General features: G+C 46.5%; 2 protein-coding genes across 6 annotated transcripts in view; both read right to left on the reverse strand.

Annotated features, from left to right (window-relative positions):
- SLC7A6 (solute carrier family 7 member 6) overlaps positions 1 to 1,822 on the reverse strand; it is a 54,567-nt gene extending 52,745 nt beyond the window's left edge. Inside the window, exon 1 of the mRNA XM_060185236.1 lies at positions 1,755 to 1,822. The gene's annotated coding sequence lies outside the window, so the exon portion shown is untranslated. The remainder of the gene's footprint in view (positions 1 to 1,754) is intronic.
- A 4,192-nt stretch (positions 1,823 to 6,014) lies between these two features.
- PLA2G15 (phospholipase A2 group XV) overlaps positions 6,015 to 16,603 on the reverse strand; it is a 61,462-nt gene continuing 50,873 nt past the window's right edge. For 4 of the 5 annotated variants that reach the window (XM_016185838.2, XM_060185283.1, XM_007517703.3 and 1 more), the window contains one exon: positions 6,015 to 7,885. In XM_016185838.2, the coding sequence (XP_016041324.2) occupies positions 7,374 to 7,885 (512 nt within the window). In that variant the 3' untranslated portion in view covers positions 6,015 to 7,373. The remainder of the gene's footprint in view (positions 7,886 to 16,603) is intronic. The other variant, XM_060185285.1, reaches the window with a different exon arrangement.

Here is a 16,603-nt window from a genome sequence, read left to right on the forward strand (position 1 = left end):
CCTCTCTCGATTTCTCTGTCCTGTCCAACAAGGACATAAGTAACAACAATAATAATAATTACCACAAGATAACACAACACCACCAGGGCAACAAAAGGGGGAAAAAATGGCCTCCGGGAGCAGTGGCTTTGTAGTGCTGGCACTGAGCCCCAGCAAAAAAAATGTATATATATATATATATCAATTCCTATTTATACTGACTATTACACAACATTGTGACAAGACTGCCTAATAGAAAATAATTTTCTGTGGTCCGGGAGGTGGTGCAGTAGATAAGGAATTGGACTCTCAAGTATGAGGTCCCAAATTCAATCCCCCTCAGCACATGTGCCAGAGTGATGTCTGGTTCTTTCTCTCTCTCCTATCATTTCTCATGAATAAATAAAATCTTTAAAAAAAGAAAAGAATTTGCAGGACTGGGGAGACAACATAATGATTATGCAAAACATTTTCATGGCTGTATTCAATCCTCAGCACCACCATAAGCCAAAGCTGAACAGTGCTCATGTGTGTGTGTGTGTGTGTGTGTGTGTGTGTTTCATGGTGTGTGTGTGTGTGTGTGTTTCATGGCTGTATTCAATCCTCAGCACCACCATAAGCCAAAGCTGAACAGTGCTCATGTGAGTGTGTCTGTGTGTGTGTGTGTGTTTCATGGTGTGTGTGTGTGTTTCATGGTGTGTGTGTGTGTGTGTGTGTGTGTGTGTTTCATGGCTGTATTCAATCCTCAGCACCACCATAAGCCAAAGCTGAACAGTGCTCGTGTGTGTTTGTGTGTGTGTGTTTCATGGTGTGTGTGTGTGTATGAGTGTGTGTGTGTGTTTCATGGTGTGTGTGTGTGTGTGTGTGTTTCATGGTGTGTGTGTGTGTGTGTGTGTTTCATGGCTGTATTCAATCCTCAGCACCACCATAAGCCAAAGCTGAACAGTGCCCGTGTGTGTGTGTGTGTGTCTGTCTGTCTGTCTGTCTAAAAAAATACAATAAAAGTAAAGTGCATTCCTTGAGGTCCTGGGAACAATCCTTGGCACCACATGTTTATGCTCTGATCTCTCTAAATAAATAAACACATGAGTAAAAGTATTTAGACAGGCCATCAAAATACCTCACCTGGATAGGGGAATGCAGCTACATGTGAGCTATGCAGGTTGTGTTCCAGGCGCCACTATACTGAAGGAAATTCGTTTTCCTGCATCCTTTCTTTTTTTCTCTCTCTCTCTCTTTCTGAAAAAGTCAGCCGGGAACACAAAAGCTCTGATTATCAGAGCGAGAGGAGAGACTGAGAGAGAAGAGAGGAGGAGAGAAAGACACCGCAGCACCGAGCTTGCTCCATGCGGTGCGCGCTGGCCTGGAAGCCAGGTGGTGCAGGCGGCAAAGCAGCGCTCGGTCCACTTGAGGCTCCTCGGCCGGGTCGGCTCGCAGCTCCGAGCCCGGGGGAGGCTCCGAGTCTCTGCGGACACACCCGGGGCCGCTGACCGTGGTCCCCTTCAGCTTCTCTCAGGGGGTCTCCCACACAATTGGTCTCGCCCACACCTGCGGCCACGCTCGCGTCGGCGGGCGGCCCCCCACCCCCCTCACCTCGCTGCCGGGCTCCCTCACGTGCTCGGGGGTCTCCTCACGCGCTCGCCCCCCGCACTCACATTCTCCCCGCAGCAAGCTCGCCCCGCGGCGCCCGCCCCCCGCCCCCGCCCCCACCCCCGCGCGCGGGTTCCAGCCGCATCATGCCCGCCCGCCCCGCGCGCCCGACTGCGGCCCGCTACCTCGCGTGGTGGCGCCTCCGGGATGCTCTGCAGCTCTGCTGCTGCGACGCCGCGGCCGCCCAGGCTCCGCCCCCAACACGTCACCACCACCGATCGCGACAGCGCACCGCGTCCGGACCCGGCGCGGGGCGACGGGCGGGGGTGCTTCCGGGCCCTGCCCTGGGCCTGAGCGCGCTTGAGCGCCGCCGGGGCGACCCTGGGCTTTGTGTCCCCGGGCGGGCCAGGCGCCTGCCGGGAGCCATCAGCTTCTGGAGGGCCGCTCCCCACCATGGACCCTGGGGCTTCAGGGTATCCCACAGGGCTGTAGACAGGGACTCCACACCCCGGGGAACCCACGCAACTCACAGCCCTGACCAGCCCCCACACCATGCTCACAGCCCTACGGAGACAATCACCCATTCCCCCTAAGGACACTTAAACTCACACCCCAGATCACCCCCACCAGACACATGAAAACTGCTGAGCATCTATATTCAACTTCATGCCTCCCTAGGTTCACACAGACTATTTTTTTTTTTAACCAGAGTGCTGTTAAGCTCAGGGTTATGGTGATGCTGGGGAATGAACCATGGACCTTTGGTGACTCGGAAAATATTTTTTGCATAACTACTATGCTAGCACCCCATCCCCAGGAGACAAACTTCAGTTTCATCTTGTCTGACCATTCAGACACCCCTTTGGGGGAAGTTGAGCCCTCCCTTCTCTTCCTATACCTCCTCCATCTCCTGCTAAGACTCCTCTCCTTTGTTAATTCTGGTGTTTTGTCTTGGTCTCTTGACCTCATGGACAGCTAAGTCCTTCTCCTTAGATTCCTGTCCACCCATCAAACCAACACTCTGTCAAAGATCATGAAGTCTTTTACCCAAGACACAACGACATATTCTCTGCTTTCCAGACTGACTATCCAAAATCCTGTTTCTGGTTAACCACTGATTCAGCCAGTGATGGGCAACAACTTCTTCCCAGCTCAGGACCTGCATGCCAGTTTTCTTCTCCCTGATGATAACAGCCTCCCAACCCGGACGGACACACACACACACACACACACACACACACACACACACACACGGTAAGGAACGCTCCTAAACTGCTGTTATGAAATATACAGATTGACTTGAATTCGTTATCTCCTCTAACACCCATCCAATCCTCCTCCCTATAGATATGAGATGATTTTTTTTGCCTCCAGGGTTATCGCTGGGGCTTGGTGCCTGCACTACAAAGCCACTGCTCCTGGAGGCCATTTTTCCCATTTTGTTGCCCTTGTTGTAGTTGTTACTGTTATTGTTGTCATAGTTGGATAGGACAGAGATTAACTGAGAGATGAGGGGAAGACAGAGAGGAGGAGAGAAAGATACCTGCAGACCTGCTTTACTGCTTACAAAGCAACCCCCTGCAGGTGGGGAGCTGGAGGCTCAAACTGGGATCCTTACTCCTTACTCCAGTCCTTGCACTTTCTGCCATGTGCACTTAACCCGCTGCGCTACTGCCCAGCTCCTGAGATAATGATTTTTTTATTTCAGAGACAGAAAGGCAAAGAGACCAGAGCAACTCTCTTGACATGTGGTGCCAGGTCTAGAATTCAGCACCTTATGTTTCTAAATCCAGTGCTCTACCCTCACATTACCTCTAGACCGCCTGACTCTCGAGATAATTTTCAAAGAGCATTCACTGGTACTACCCTCCTTCACTAAGTATGAATGGGCATACACATGTATTTGGAATAATTTGCAGGCAGGCTGACCCTTTACCTCCTAAATCAGTTCCTCCTGCATCTCTAGCTGGGCGGAGAAAGGATTCTAGACACTTGTGTCACTCAGTGGCATCCAGTCCAGTTGACCTCGCCATAGGCACATATACAATCTACCAATTCCCAGATCTTCAGCTTTGCTGTTTTATACTCACAATAACCAGCTAGCATCAAGCACTGAATCAGACATTCTTTAAGGTCAATCACTATTCCTTTATTCATCCCCATTCTGGGGAAAACTGAGACTTGGGATGATAAGAGGACTCTTCTAAACACATTAGCTGGAGATAGTAGAGATGGAATTTGAATCTTGGTCTGCTAAGCCTGAAGACTGCTTTGACTCCACACCTGTGTAGATGTGAAACCAAGTTGGCAGGAGCTGAAATGGGTTGGTGGGTGGGGAGCTGGTGACTGAGACTCCATGGGTGATGGGTGTCAGAGCTATGAGTAAGGCTGAAAGGGCCCCAGGCAGTGGCACACCTGATTAAGTGCATATAGTACTAAGCACAAGGACTCATGCAAGGATCCTGGCTCCCATTCTTCAGGGGGTTGTTTCACACGCAGCAAAGCAGGTCTGCAGATGTCTATCTTTCTTTCTCCCTCTCCTCTCTCAATTTCTCTGTCCTATTAAATAAAATGGAAAAAAAAAAAAAGGAAAATATGGCTGCCAGGAGCGTGGATTCATGTGCCAGCACTGAACCCAGGAGGCAAATAAATAATTTTTTAAAAAGTGGTGGTTCAGTGGATAAAGCGTGGAACTCTCAAGCATGAGGTCCAGAGTTCAATACCTAGCAGCACATGTACCAGAGTGATGTTTGGTTCTTTCTCTCTCTCTCTCTCCTCCTATCTTTTTCATAAATAAGTAAAATATTAAGAGGGAAAGAGAGAGAGAGAAAGAGGGAGAAAGAGAGAGAGAGAGAGACTGGCTGTGCCCAAGGATGAGTACTTGCTTGTCAGGCTGAGCTTCACTGACAGGAGACAGACGACCAGGGACTCATGGTTGAGCTGTACGCAGTATCTCTTTATTCATGCAGGATGCAGCACCATCTATACCAAGCTAAGCTAAACTAACAACTAACTAAAACGAACAATGTTGTCTTTATATATACTTCCCAAGTAGGGTGTGAACAGGATGTGACGCAGAGAGGGTGGAGAGAAAAGTGACTGGTGAAAATCAGGGTGTGACAAGGAGAGGATCAGGGTGTGACAAGGAGAGGGGGTGGAGCAGGTGAGAATTCTACCACTAAACCACCAATGCCCTGGAGGGAAGGTGGTGCTTTATGTAAATGTAAAAGTGATTTATGTAAATAGATGGCAGTGGTTATGTAAATAGAATACAGTGGTTATGTAAATAGAATGCAGTGTTAAGCAGGGGGGATTTAAACCAAATGAAACAGAAGGGGTTTTTTAAAGCAGAATTAGAAGATACCAACACTTGCGTACATTCATGTCTGTCATCCTTTTTTTCTTTTTGCCCTCTGGGGCTGGTGCCTGCACTGCGAATCCATTGCTCCTGGATACCATTTTTCCTATTTTGTTGCCCTTGTGGTTCTTATTGTTGCCATTGCTATTGTTGGATAGGGCAGAGAGAAACTGAGAAAGGAGAGAAAGGCAGACACCTGCAGACCTGTTTCACCACCAGTGAAGCAAACTCCCTGCAGGTTCAGGAACCAGGATCCTTATGCCGGTCCTTGCACTTCACGCCATGTGCACTTAACCTGCTGTGCTACCACCCGGCCCCCATCTGTCATCCTTTTACCAAGGCCAGCAAAGCCACTGTATTCCCAGGCGTCCTCATCCTCTAGGCCACCTCTTTTTCTAGAGTTGGTGAGTAACTAGTGAGGTGAGAGGATTCAGAGCACCCTCTAGTGGTCCATGTGTATGCAAGCCTGAATCCCAGGCTGCAAACGCTCTGTGGTAACTGAATCCAGCCTCCTGGTCCTGAATGGGCAACAGATGGTTAGAAGAAAAGCTGAGGAAGCAAAGAGAAAGATGGCAGCTTAAGAGAAAGTCTAGGGTCAAACCACACTGAAACTTTCAAAGAAGAGAGGACAGAGGCTGAGGGGTGGTAAATGTACAGGGCAGTTAAGACCCTGCTGACTAGGCAGGACAGGAACAGGTGCAGAAACTGTATTCTAGCAAGAATATCTCAGGATCAGCTTTTTTTTTTTTTTAAGATTGTATTTATTTATGAGGAATATAGGAGGAGAGAGTAAGAACCAGACATCACTCTGGTACATGTGCTACCAGGGATCGAACTCAGGACCTCATGATTGAGAGTTCCACGCATTATCCTCTGTGCCACTTCCTGGACCACCAGGATCAACTCTTAGTGCTAAGAGAGAAACTAAATTCCAGAAGAGAACTAGAATTAGTGTACATGAAACATGCTTTAGTGCTGAGAACCCATTCCCACTCCAGGCAAGGTCTGGCCCTCTGACTCCCAGTCTCTCCAGCCCCCTGTCTCTCCACTATCCTCCTTTCATGAAGAACCAAGGCTAGACACCATACAGCATCCAGAATACTTTTATTGCCAGAATTGAGGTACAGCCTGTTCCAATCCCCCCATGGGGCCCATCACTCAGAAACAAAGAGAAAGATGCTGGGTAGGTACAGAGACTCAGTGCCACAGAAACGTTTTGGAAAGCAGCACAGTCCAGCCTGAATATGACTCTGGGCTCTTACCCTAGAGGCCAGATCCAAGTTTCAGGATATAGTTATAGCCCACTTTAAGCCCACTGTCACCAAGGCAGAACCAGGTTCTCCATCACTGCTATAACAGGGAGGTTGATGCAGCACCACTGGAGCAGACTATAAAAAAAAAAAAAAAAAAACTCAAATCCCTCTGTGGGGAAGGCAAGGCACCTGGCTGTCCAAGGCCCACTCAAATTGCATGGCTAGTCCTTACAGACTACACACCACTGAGCTGCCTTGTGGGGATTCCCTACTTCCTTTTAGCTTTGTGCCAGCCCACTGGAGTACCAGTGGCATGGTGGCAGTGTAGTGGTGAGACTAGCAAGAGGGCAGTGCAGGCAGGTCTGAGTGACCTTGGATACTTGAGTTCTCTTTGTTCCTTGAGTACCTAGATGGCCATGGCATTAGGGACAATCTTACCCTCAAAACAGTCCCAGGGCAAAAGAAACTAGCACTAATACTGTGAACAAGAATACTACTGGGGGACTTAGGGCTCTTGTTACATAGTCCCTAGAACTGGGGGGAGGGGGTCATCTACTATCCAGTCCTGAGCTAAGTGACTCATGGAGGTGGGGGAGGTAGGAACAAATACTCTGGGGTCATGGGAGCCATGCAGAACCTAACAATCTTGCCCCTGCCTGCAGGGGTCACCAGGCTACCCCCAGAAAGCCAGTAGCTCTAGACCCCCATGGCCAGTAATAGGCCTACCTGTGGCCAGTGCTGGTAGGACCGCCCTAGAGACCAGGATCTCATCCCTAGGACCTTTGAGAACAGGGGTCACAGCTCAGTAAAATCCTTCACAGAAAGGCTGAGAAGCCACAGACTGATGGGCAAGTGTCAAAAGGCCACAGGGGTCAGAGGAACGCATGACCCTGAAGTTGGGGATGGGGAAAGGTGCCAGCCAATCTGCCTAGAGTCAGTCTTGAGGTGTCAACAATTCCATCACCAGACACATGAAGTATTCCTGGAGTGAGTCTAGACAATTTCTCCTTTCCTCACTCCCACAGAGGAAGAATAAGAAATAACACTTCCCCATAGCAGACATTTCACAACTCCAAGACCCAAAGCCTTGGATGAGGCCAGTCACAAATTGCTCAACTCTGCAGACCATGGCATCTCTGGACCAGAAAAGCAGCCATGGCCAAGCCATCTAGCAGGTCTGTCTGGCCTAGGAATCAGGGCTCGAGAAGCAGGCTTTTCAGATAGGCCAGGGTTGTGGCATTGGCCAGTATTTCTATGTGTTCACTGCCCGGCAGCTCCAGCAGTGACACTTGTTGTTCCTGATGGTTGCGCCAGGCCTGGCACCTCAGGGCACTCTGCAAGTTCACAGTACCATCACCATCACCATAGCAGGTTTTCGGCTCACGGTCTGGGAAATTCTCATAGTAGAAAGTGTCTGGGGTGGGGACTCCAGTGCCATAGAGGCAGTGCAACTCCACTCCAGGTGGCACCATGATGTCAACTAGCCCCTCTGTGTCTTGTCGCATGAGCCAGCCATCTTCAAAGCCAATGTCCTGGAAGAAGCGCTGATAGTCCCTCAATGTGTAGTTGGTCGTGGGCGTGTGCACAAATATCTTGTCAGGGGACCAGGTATAGTTGTAGGGCAGCAGCCAGCTGGTGGAGACAGCAGACCGCTGTTGTTCCCGGATCTTCAGGGACCCAATGACGGGGATCCGGTTGTTGTCTCCTACAGAAAAAGGATTCCAAGCAGTTCTTAGCCCCAGGTAGCAGACCAGTAGGCAATAGTTTTTTGTTGCTATTGTTATTGTTTAGTTTTTACCAGAGCACTGCTCAGCTTTGGTTTATGGTGGTACAGAGGATTGAATCTGAGACTTTGGAGCCTCAGGCATTAATGTCTTTTGCAAAAAAATTATGCTATCTACTCCACCCCACTTTATTGTGTCTACACCATCATCATAACTCATTCCCTTCCTAAGTCTTTATTGTTTCCCTTCATTCTCACTGCACGTAAAAGTACAATCAAAGTCTCCCTCTTTTAATATTTTTGTTTACTTTAATGGAAGACACAGAGAGACCACAGCAATGGTTGAACTTAAAACCTTAGAGCCTTAGTCATTAAAATACTTTGTAAAAGCACTATGTTGTCTGCCCAACCCCCAAATATGGGGGATTTATTTATTTTGTTTTTTTATCTCAGAGCATCACTAAACTCTGGCTGTTAGTGGTGCTGGGTACCAAACCTGGCACCTTTAAAACTAAGTCCTAGGGAATTGGGCAGTAGCACAGCGGGTTAAGTGCAGGTGGCACCAAGCACAAGGACCGGAGTAAGAATCCTGGTTCGAACCCCTGGCTACCCACCTGCAGGGGAGTCGCTTCACAAGAGGTGAAGCAGGTCTGCAGGTGTCTATCTTTCTCTCCCCCTCTCTGTCTTCCCCATCTCTCTCCATTTCTCTCTGTCCTATCCAACAACGATGACATCAATAACTACAACAATAAAAACAACAAGGGCAACAAACGGGAATAAATAAATAAATATTTAAAAAAGAAAGTTAAAAAAAAGGTAAGTCCTGGGGTGGAGGGGAGTGTTCAGGTCCTGCAACATGATGGTAGAGGAGGTCCTAGGTGAGGGGTTAGAGTGTTAAGCAGAAACTAAGAAATGTTTTTCACAACAGAAGAAACTTAAATGGCCAACAAACATGAGAAAATGTTCCAAGTCATTGATTGTCAGAGAAATGCAAATAAAGACAATGATAACACTTCATTCCCGAAAGAATGTCATACATCAGAAAAGGTAGCAGCCCCCAGGTGGTAGCACACTGGGTTAAGTGCAAGTTCAAGTCCCCAGCTCCCCAACTCAGGGGGGTCACTTCATAAGCGATGAAGCAGGTTTGCAGGTGTCTGTTTTTCTCTCCCCCTCCTCTCTCAATTTCTCTCTGTCCTATTCAACAACAATGGAAAAAAAATGGCTGCTGGGAGCAGTAGAATTGTGGTGCAGGCACCAAGCCCCAGTGATAACCCTGGAAGCAAAAAAAGAAATGGACCTACTCTATGGCCCGGCAATTCCTTTCCTGGGGATATATCCTAAGGAACCAAACACACCCATCCAAAAAGATCTGTGTATACCTATGTTCATAGCAGTACAATCTGCAAAAGCCAAAAACATGGAAGCAACCCAGGTATCCAACAACAGATGAGTGGCTGAGTAAGTTATGGTATATATACACAATGGAATACAACTCATCAGCTATTAAAAATGGTGAATTACACTGGCAGGGTGGGGTCGCTTCACAGATGGTGAAGCAGGTCTGTAGGTGTCTTTTTCCTCCTGTCTTCCCCTCCTCTCTCAATTTCTCTCTGTCCTATCCAACAACAACAACAGCAATAACAATAACAACAATAATGATAAACAATAAGAGCAACAAAAGGGGTAAAAAGAGCCTCCAGGAGTACTGAATTCTTAGTGCAGGCACTGAGCCCCAGCAATAACCCTGGAGGCAAAAGAAAAAATGGTGAATTCGCCTTTGTCACCAATCTTGGATGGAGCTTGAAGGAATCATGTTAAGTGAGATAAGTCAGAAAGAAAAAGGATGACTGGGAGTCAGGTGGTAGCGCAGTGGGTTAAGTGCAAGGACCAGTGTAAGGATCCCAGTTCGAGCCCCCGGCTCCCCACCTGCAGGGGAGTCACTTCATAGGCGGTGAAGCAGGTCTGCAGGTGTCTTTCTCTTCCCCTCTGTCTTCCCCTCCTTTGTCCATTTCTCTCTGTCCTATCCAACAACGACAACATAAATAACAACAATAATAACTACAACAACAATAAAAAAACAAGAACAACAAAAGGGAAAATAAATAAATAAAATTTTTTTAAAAAGTGAAAAAGGGGTCGGGCGGTGGTGCAGTGGGTTCACACGTGGCGCAAAGCGCAGGGACAGGCATAAGGATCCCAGTTCGAGCCCCCGGCTCCCCAACTGCAGGGGAGTCGCTTCACAGGCAGTGAAGCAGGTCTGCAGGTGTCTCTCTTTCTCTCCCCCTCTGTCTTCCCCTCCTCTCTCCATTTCTCTCTGTCCTATCCAACAACGAACAACATCAACAATGGCAATAATAATAACCACAACGAGGCTACAACAACAAGAGCAACAAAAGGGGAAAAATGGCCTCCAGGAGCGGTGGATTCATGGTGCAGGCACCGAGCCCAGCAATAACCCTGGAGGAAAAAAAGAAAAGGATGACTATGGGATGATCTCACTCATAGGCAAAAGTTGAAAAACAAGAACAGAAGGGAAACCACAAAGCAGAACTTGGACTGGGACCAGGAGGTGGTGCACCTGGTAAGCATACACACTATGGTGTGTAAGTACCTGGGTTCAAGCCCCTGGTCCCCACTTGCAGGGGAAAAGCTTCATGAGTGGTGAAGCAGGGCTGCAGGTGTCTGTCTTCCTCCTTCTCTATCTCCTCCTCCCTTCTCAATTTCTTTCTCTCTCTCTCTAATAATAAATAAATAAATATTTTTTAAAAAGCAGAACTTGGCCTGGAGTTGGTGTATTGCACCAAAGTAAGACTCGGGGGTAGGGGGAAGGCAGGAGGACCTAATGGGGGTTGAACTGTTATGTGGAAAACTGAGAAATGTTATGCAGTACAAACTATTGTATTTTACTGTCGACTATAAACCATTAATCCCCCAATAAAGGAATTTTAAAAGGGCAGGAGTAGATAGCATAAAGGTGATGCAAAGAAACTTTCATGCCTGAGGCTCCAAAGTCCCATGTTCAATCCCCTGCACCACCATAAGCAAGAGCTGCACAGTGCTCTGGTAAAAAAAAAAAAAAAAAAAAGTAATGATTGTGGTCTGAGAGGTGGTGCAGTGGATAAAGCGTTGGATTCTCAAGCATGAGATCCTGAGTTCAATCCCTGGCAGCACATGTACCAGAGTGGTGTCTGGTTCTTTCTCTCGCTCTCCTTCTATCTTTATGAATAAATAAATTCTTAAAAATAACCATATCGTTATCATAGTCAATAAATAATAAGCTGAGAAATGTTATACATGTACCAACTATTATATTTTACTGTTGACTGTAAAACATTAATCCACCAATAAAGAAAAAACAAATTGAATAAAAAAGTCCTGTGCACTGCAGTTGCACTATCTCCCTGAACCTTCTTTCTTTCCCTTTGTCTTACAGGACCAGAGGTCTAGGCAGCATATGCTCACAGGGTATTTTATATTGTAAAAGTTAATCTTTTCTAAATACCAATCACCAAGCCTGTATGCCCTCATCTCACTGATGGTGGTTCAGCAAGTTAGCAGCCCAGAATGAAATTTATTCTTTCTTTTATTACATTAAGCTATGTAAAATAATTATCTTTTGGGAGTCGAGTGGTAGTGCAGTGGGTGAAGCACACGTGGCGCAAAGCCCAAGGACTAGTATAAGGATACCGGTTGGAGCCCCCGACCCCCCACCTGCAGGGGAGTAGCTTCATAGGCAGTGAAACAGGTCTGCAGGTGTGTCTCTCTTTCTCTCCCCCTGTCTTCCCCTCCTCTCTCCATTTCTCTCTGTCCTATCCAGCAATGATGACATCAATAACAACAACAACTACAACAATAAAACAAGGGCAACAAAAAGGGAATAAATAAATATTTTTTAAAATAATTTTTAAAAATACTATCTTTTCCGGGGGGGGGGGCAGGTGGTGGCGCACCTGGTTAAGCGCACACACTACAGTGTACAAGGACACAGGTTCAAGCCCTTGGTCCCCACCTGTGGTGGGAAAGCTTCACAAGTGGTGAAGCAGAGCTGCAGGTGTCTCTGTCCCTCCCCATCTCAAGTTCTATCTCTATCCAATAATAAATTAATATACAAAATTTATCCTTTCTAGGCTCAGACCTATAGCCTGCCAGCCCTAATTTCATCTTGCTCACCTACCTTCCACTGTTAGGGCTGCAAGAAACAAGTAAGAGGAAAAGCTGCAGACTGAGTGAGACTCTTCTCACATGGGAATAGCAATCATGCAAACACACCCAGAAGTAGTGCCAGGGGTTGAGCGGGAACATGAGAACAGGGTGCTTTGAACTGTTCAGTACACTTGGTCACTCATTGATGGGACTCGGTTCTAGGATTTGGAGCCAGGGCATACATTCTAACCACTGAGTGTCTCCTAACCTGAAATAAACTTCTTTTTAAAAAATATTTATTTATTCCCTTTTGTTGCCCTTGTTTCATTGTTGTAGTTATTGTTGTTGTTGTTACTGATGTCATCGTTGTTGGATAGGACAGAGAGAAATGGAGAGAGGAGGGGAAGACAGAGATGGGGAGAGAAAGATAGACACCTGCAGTGTCAGAGGAGCCGGGGGCTCGAACCAGGATCCTTGCACTTTGCGCCACCTGCACTTAACCCACTGCACTACCCCCGACTCCCTTGAAACAAACTTCTAGGAGGACTCAACAGCAGCACTGAAAAGCCCAGGGTATGATTGCCAACATGGCTCTCTATTTTTTTTCTTAATTTTTAAAATATTTATTTATTTATTTTCCCTTTTGTTGCCCTTGTTTTTCATTGTTGTTGTAGTTATTATTATTGTTATTGATGTCGTCATTGTTGGATAGGACAGAGAGAAATGGAGAGAGGAGAGGAAGACAGAGAAGGAGAGAAAGATAGAAACCTGCTTCACCGCCTGTGAAGCAACTCTCCTACAGGTGGGGAGCCAGAGGCTCGAACTGGGATCCTTATGCCGGTCCTTGCGCTTTGCACCATGTGTGCTTAACCGGCTGTGCTATCACCCGACTCCCATGGCTCTCTATTTCTTTTTTATTATTATTTTCTTTCTTTCTTTCTTTCTTTCTTTCTTTCTTTCTTTCTTTCTTTCTTTCTTTCTTTCTTTCTTTCTTTCTTTCTTTCTTTCTGTTTCCAGGGTTATTGCTGGGGCTCAGTGCCTGCACCAAGAATCCACTGCTCCTGGGGGCCATTTTTTTTTAATTTATTTCTTTATTGGGGAATTAATGTTTTACATTCAACAGTAAATACAATAGTTTGTACATGCATAACATTCTGGGGGCCATTTTTTTCCCTTTTGTTGCCCTTGTTGTAGCCTTGTTGTGGTTATTGTTGTTGATGATGTCGCTCATTGTTGGATAGGACAGAGAGAAATCGAGAGAGGAGGGGAAGACAGAGAGGGGGAAAGAAAGACACCTACATACCTGCTTCACCGTCTGTGAAGAGACTCCCCTAAAGGTGGGGAGCCGGGGGCTCAAACCGGGATCTCTACGCTGGTCCTTGTGCTTTGCGCCATGTGCGCTCAACCCACTGCGCTACCGCCCGACCCCCCTATTTCTTTCTTAATTAATTTATTTGCTGGATAGAGACAGAGAGAAATTGACAGGGGAGGGGAAGATGGAGATGAAGAGAAACACCTGCAACCTTGCTTTACCACTCATGAAGCTTTACCCCTGCAGGTGGGGATGAAGGGCTTAAATTGGGTCCTTGTGCAACACTTAGCCAGGTATGTCACCCCCTTGCCCTGTAATGTGTGGGTTTAACCAGGTGCACACTGCCTGGCACCTGGCTCCCTAATTCATATTGAGTAGCATCCACTTTTAGGTCCCTGTAGAGAGTCAGTGACTGTAATGAGCCCTTACTGTATCTGAATGTATGAGCCCTGAGCTCACTGCCCAGCAAATCTAGGGTCACTACTAGGAGAGGCACTGGGTCTGACTTAAATCAAAAAGACCACTTCACCAACAGGCAAGTGAAGTAGTGGCTAGGATTTGAAGAAAACAGTTCAAGGGGGTGGGTGATAAGAGCACCTGGTTAAGTGCACATGTTATCAGGTTCAAGTCCCTGGTTCTCACCAGCAAGAAAAAAACTTCACAAGTGGTAAAGCAGTACTGCAGGTATCTCTCCTCTATCCCACTCCCCTCTCAATTTCTCCCTGTCATTAAATTAAATAAAATTAGAAATTCATTTTAGGGAGTCAGACGGTAGTACAGTGGGTTAAGTGCACATGGTGCAAAGCACAAGTACTGGCATTAAGGATCCCAGATTTTAGACCTGGCTCCCCAACTGCGGGGGGGGGGGGGGTCACTTCACAAATGGTGAAGCTGGTCTGCAGGTGTCTATCTTTCTCTCCCTGTCTCCCTTCCTCTCTCAATTTTTCTCTGTCTTATCCAACAACATGAACAGCAACAATAACAATAATGACAACAACAAGGGCAACAAAAGGGAAAAAATGGCCTCCAGGAACAGTGGATTCATGGTGCAGGCACCAAGCCCCAGCAATAACCCTGGAGGCAAAAGAAAAAAAAAGTTAAAAAAATTATATATATTCCCTCCAGGGTTATCATTGGGGCTTGGTGCCTGCACTACGAATCTACTGCTCCTGGAGGCTCTTTTTTTTTTTTTTCCCTTTTGTTGCCCTTGTTGTTATTATTGCTGTCATCATTGTTGGATAAGACAGAGAAAATAATGTACAAACTTTTGTATTTACTGTTGAATGTAAAAAATTAATTCCCCAATAAAGAAAAAAAAAAAAAAACTGGGTTTGTCTTTGCTTGTGGTCTCCATGCCTTCTTAAAAAAAAAAAAGCGCAAAGCACAAGGACCGGCATAAGGATCCCGGTTCGAACCCCGGCTCCCCACCTGCAGGGGAGTCGCTTCACAGGTGGTGAAGCAGGTCTGCAGGTGTCTATCTTTCCCTCCTCCTCTCTGTCTTCCCCTCCTCTCTCCATTTCTCTCTGTCCTATCCAACAACGACAACAACAATAATAACTACAACAATAAAACAACAAGGGCAACAAAAGGGAATAAATAAATAAAATTTTAAAAAATTATAAAAAAAAAAAAAGAAAAAAAAAAAAGAGAGAGAAAATAGAAAGAGGAGGGGAAGACAGAGAGGGAGAGAGAAAGATAGACACCTGTAGGCCTGCTTCAACACCTGTGAATCGACACCCCTGCAGGTGGTGAACTGGGGGCTCAAACCCAGATCCTTAAGCCTGGTCCTTTCAATTTGCACTATGTGCACTTAACTCGCTGCACTACCGCCCGACCCCCAAAAATAAAAATTAAAACAAAAAGAGAGAGTGGAGGTAGATAGCATAATGGTTATGCAAAGAGACTCTCATGCCTGAGGCTCCATGAAGTCCCAATACCAATCCCCAGCCTCATCATGCATTGGATCGACCTTCCTGTGGTGCATCCCATTCATTGGGGAAACTGATGATCCTTCCTAGCCGACTGAATCCACATGGATCCCAGTCACTCTCAAAGCCAGCAACAAGCAGACGCTGTTGACTGGCTACGGAAGAAGGGCAAACGCTAGAAGAAGAATCATAAGTCAGAGCTGAGCAGTGCTCTGGTATGAAAAAAAGGAAAAGAAGATAGTTCAGGCGCCAGGTTAAGCTCACACATTATAGTACACAAGGACCCAGTTCAACCCCTGGTCTCCATCTGCATAGAGAAAGCTCACAAGTGGTGAAGCAAGGCTGCAGGTATCTCTCTGTCTCTCTTCTTCTCTATCTCCCCTTCCCGTCTCAATTTTTGTTTCTATTCAACAGTAAATAAAAAGATTAAAATAAATAAATATAGTGGTCCGACAGGTGGCACAGTGATAAAGGTTTGGACTCTGAAGCATGAGGTCCCGAGTTCAATCCCCGGCAGCATATGTGCCAGAGTGATGTCTGGTTCTTTTTCTCTCCTATCTTTCTCATATATAAATAAAATCTTTAAAATAAATAAATAAATACATACATAAATAAATAAAAATAAAGAAAAGACCCCACCTGCAGGGGAGTCACTTCACAGGCGGTGAAGCAGGTCTGTAGGTGTCTTTCTCTCCCTGTCTCTGTCTTCCCCTCCTCTTTCCATTTCTCTCTGTCCTATCCAACAATGACGACATCAATAATAACAATAATAACTACAATAAAACAATAAGGGCAACAAAAGGGAATAAATAAATAAATAAAATAAATATTTTTTAAAAAAGAAAGAAAAGAGGGGGCCGGGCTGTAGCACATGGTGCAAAGCACAAGGCAGCTTAAGCGCATGTGGTGCAAAGCACAAGGACCAGCAGAAGGATCCCTGTTCGAGTCCCCAGCTCCCCACCTGCAGAGGAGTCGCTTCACAGGTGGTGAAGCAGGTCTGTAGGTGTCTATCTTTCTCTACTCCGTCTTCCCCTCCTCTCTCCATTTCTCTGTCCTATCCAACAACAATAGTAACAATAACACTGATAAACAACAAGGGCAACGAAAGGGAAAAAATGGCCTCCAGGAGCAGTGGATTCGTAGTGCAGGCACTGAGCCCCAGCATAACCCTGGAGGGAAAGAAAGAGAGAAAGAAAGAAAGAAAGAAAGAAAGAAAGAAAGAAAGAAAGAAAGAAAGAAAGAAAGAAAGAAAGAAAGAAAGAAAGAAAGAGTCGGGTGGTAGCGCAGCAGGTTAAGCGCAGGTGGCGCAAAGCGCAA

The sequence above is a fragment of the Erinaceus europaeus genome, chromosome 2 (assembly GCF_950295315.1).
Source record: "Erinaceus europaeus chromosome 2, mEriEur2.1, whole genome shotgun sequence".
Lineage (NCBI taxonomy): Eukaryota > Metazoa > Chordata > Mammalia > Eulipotyphla > Erinaceidae > Erinaceus > Erinaceus europaeus.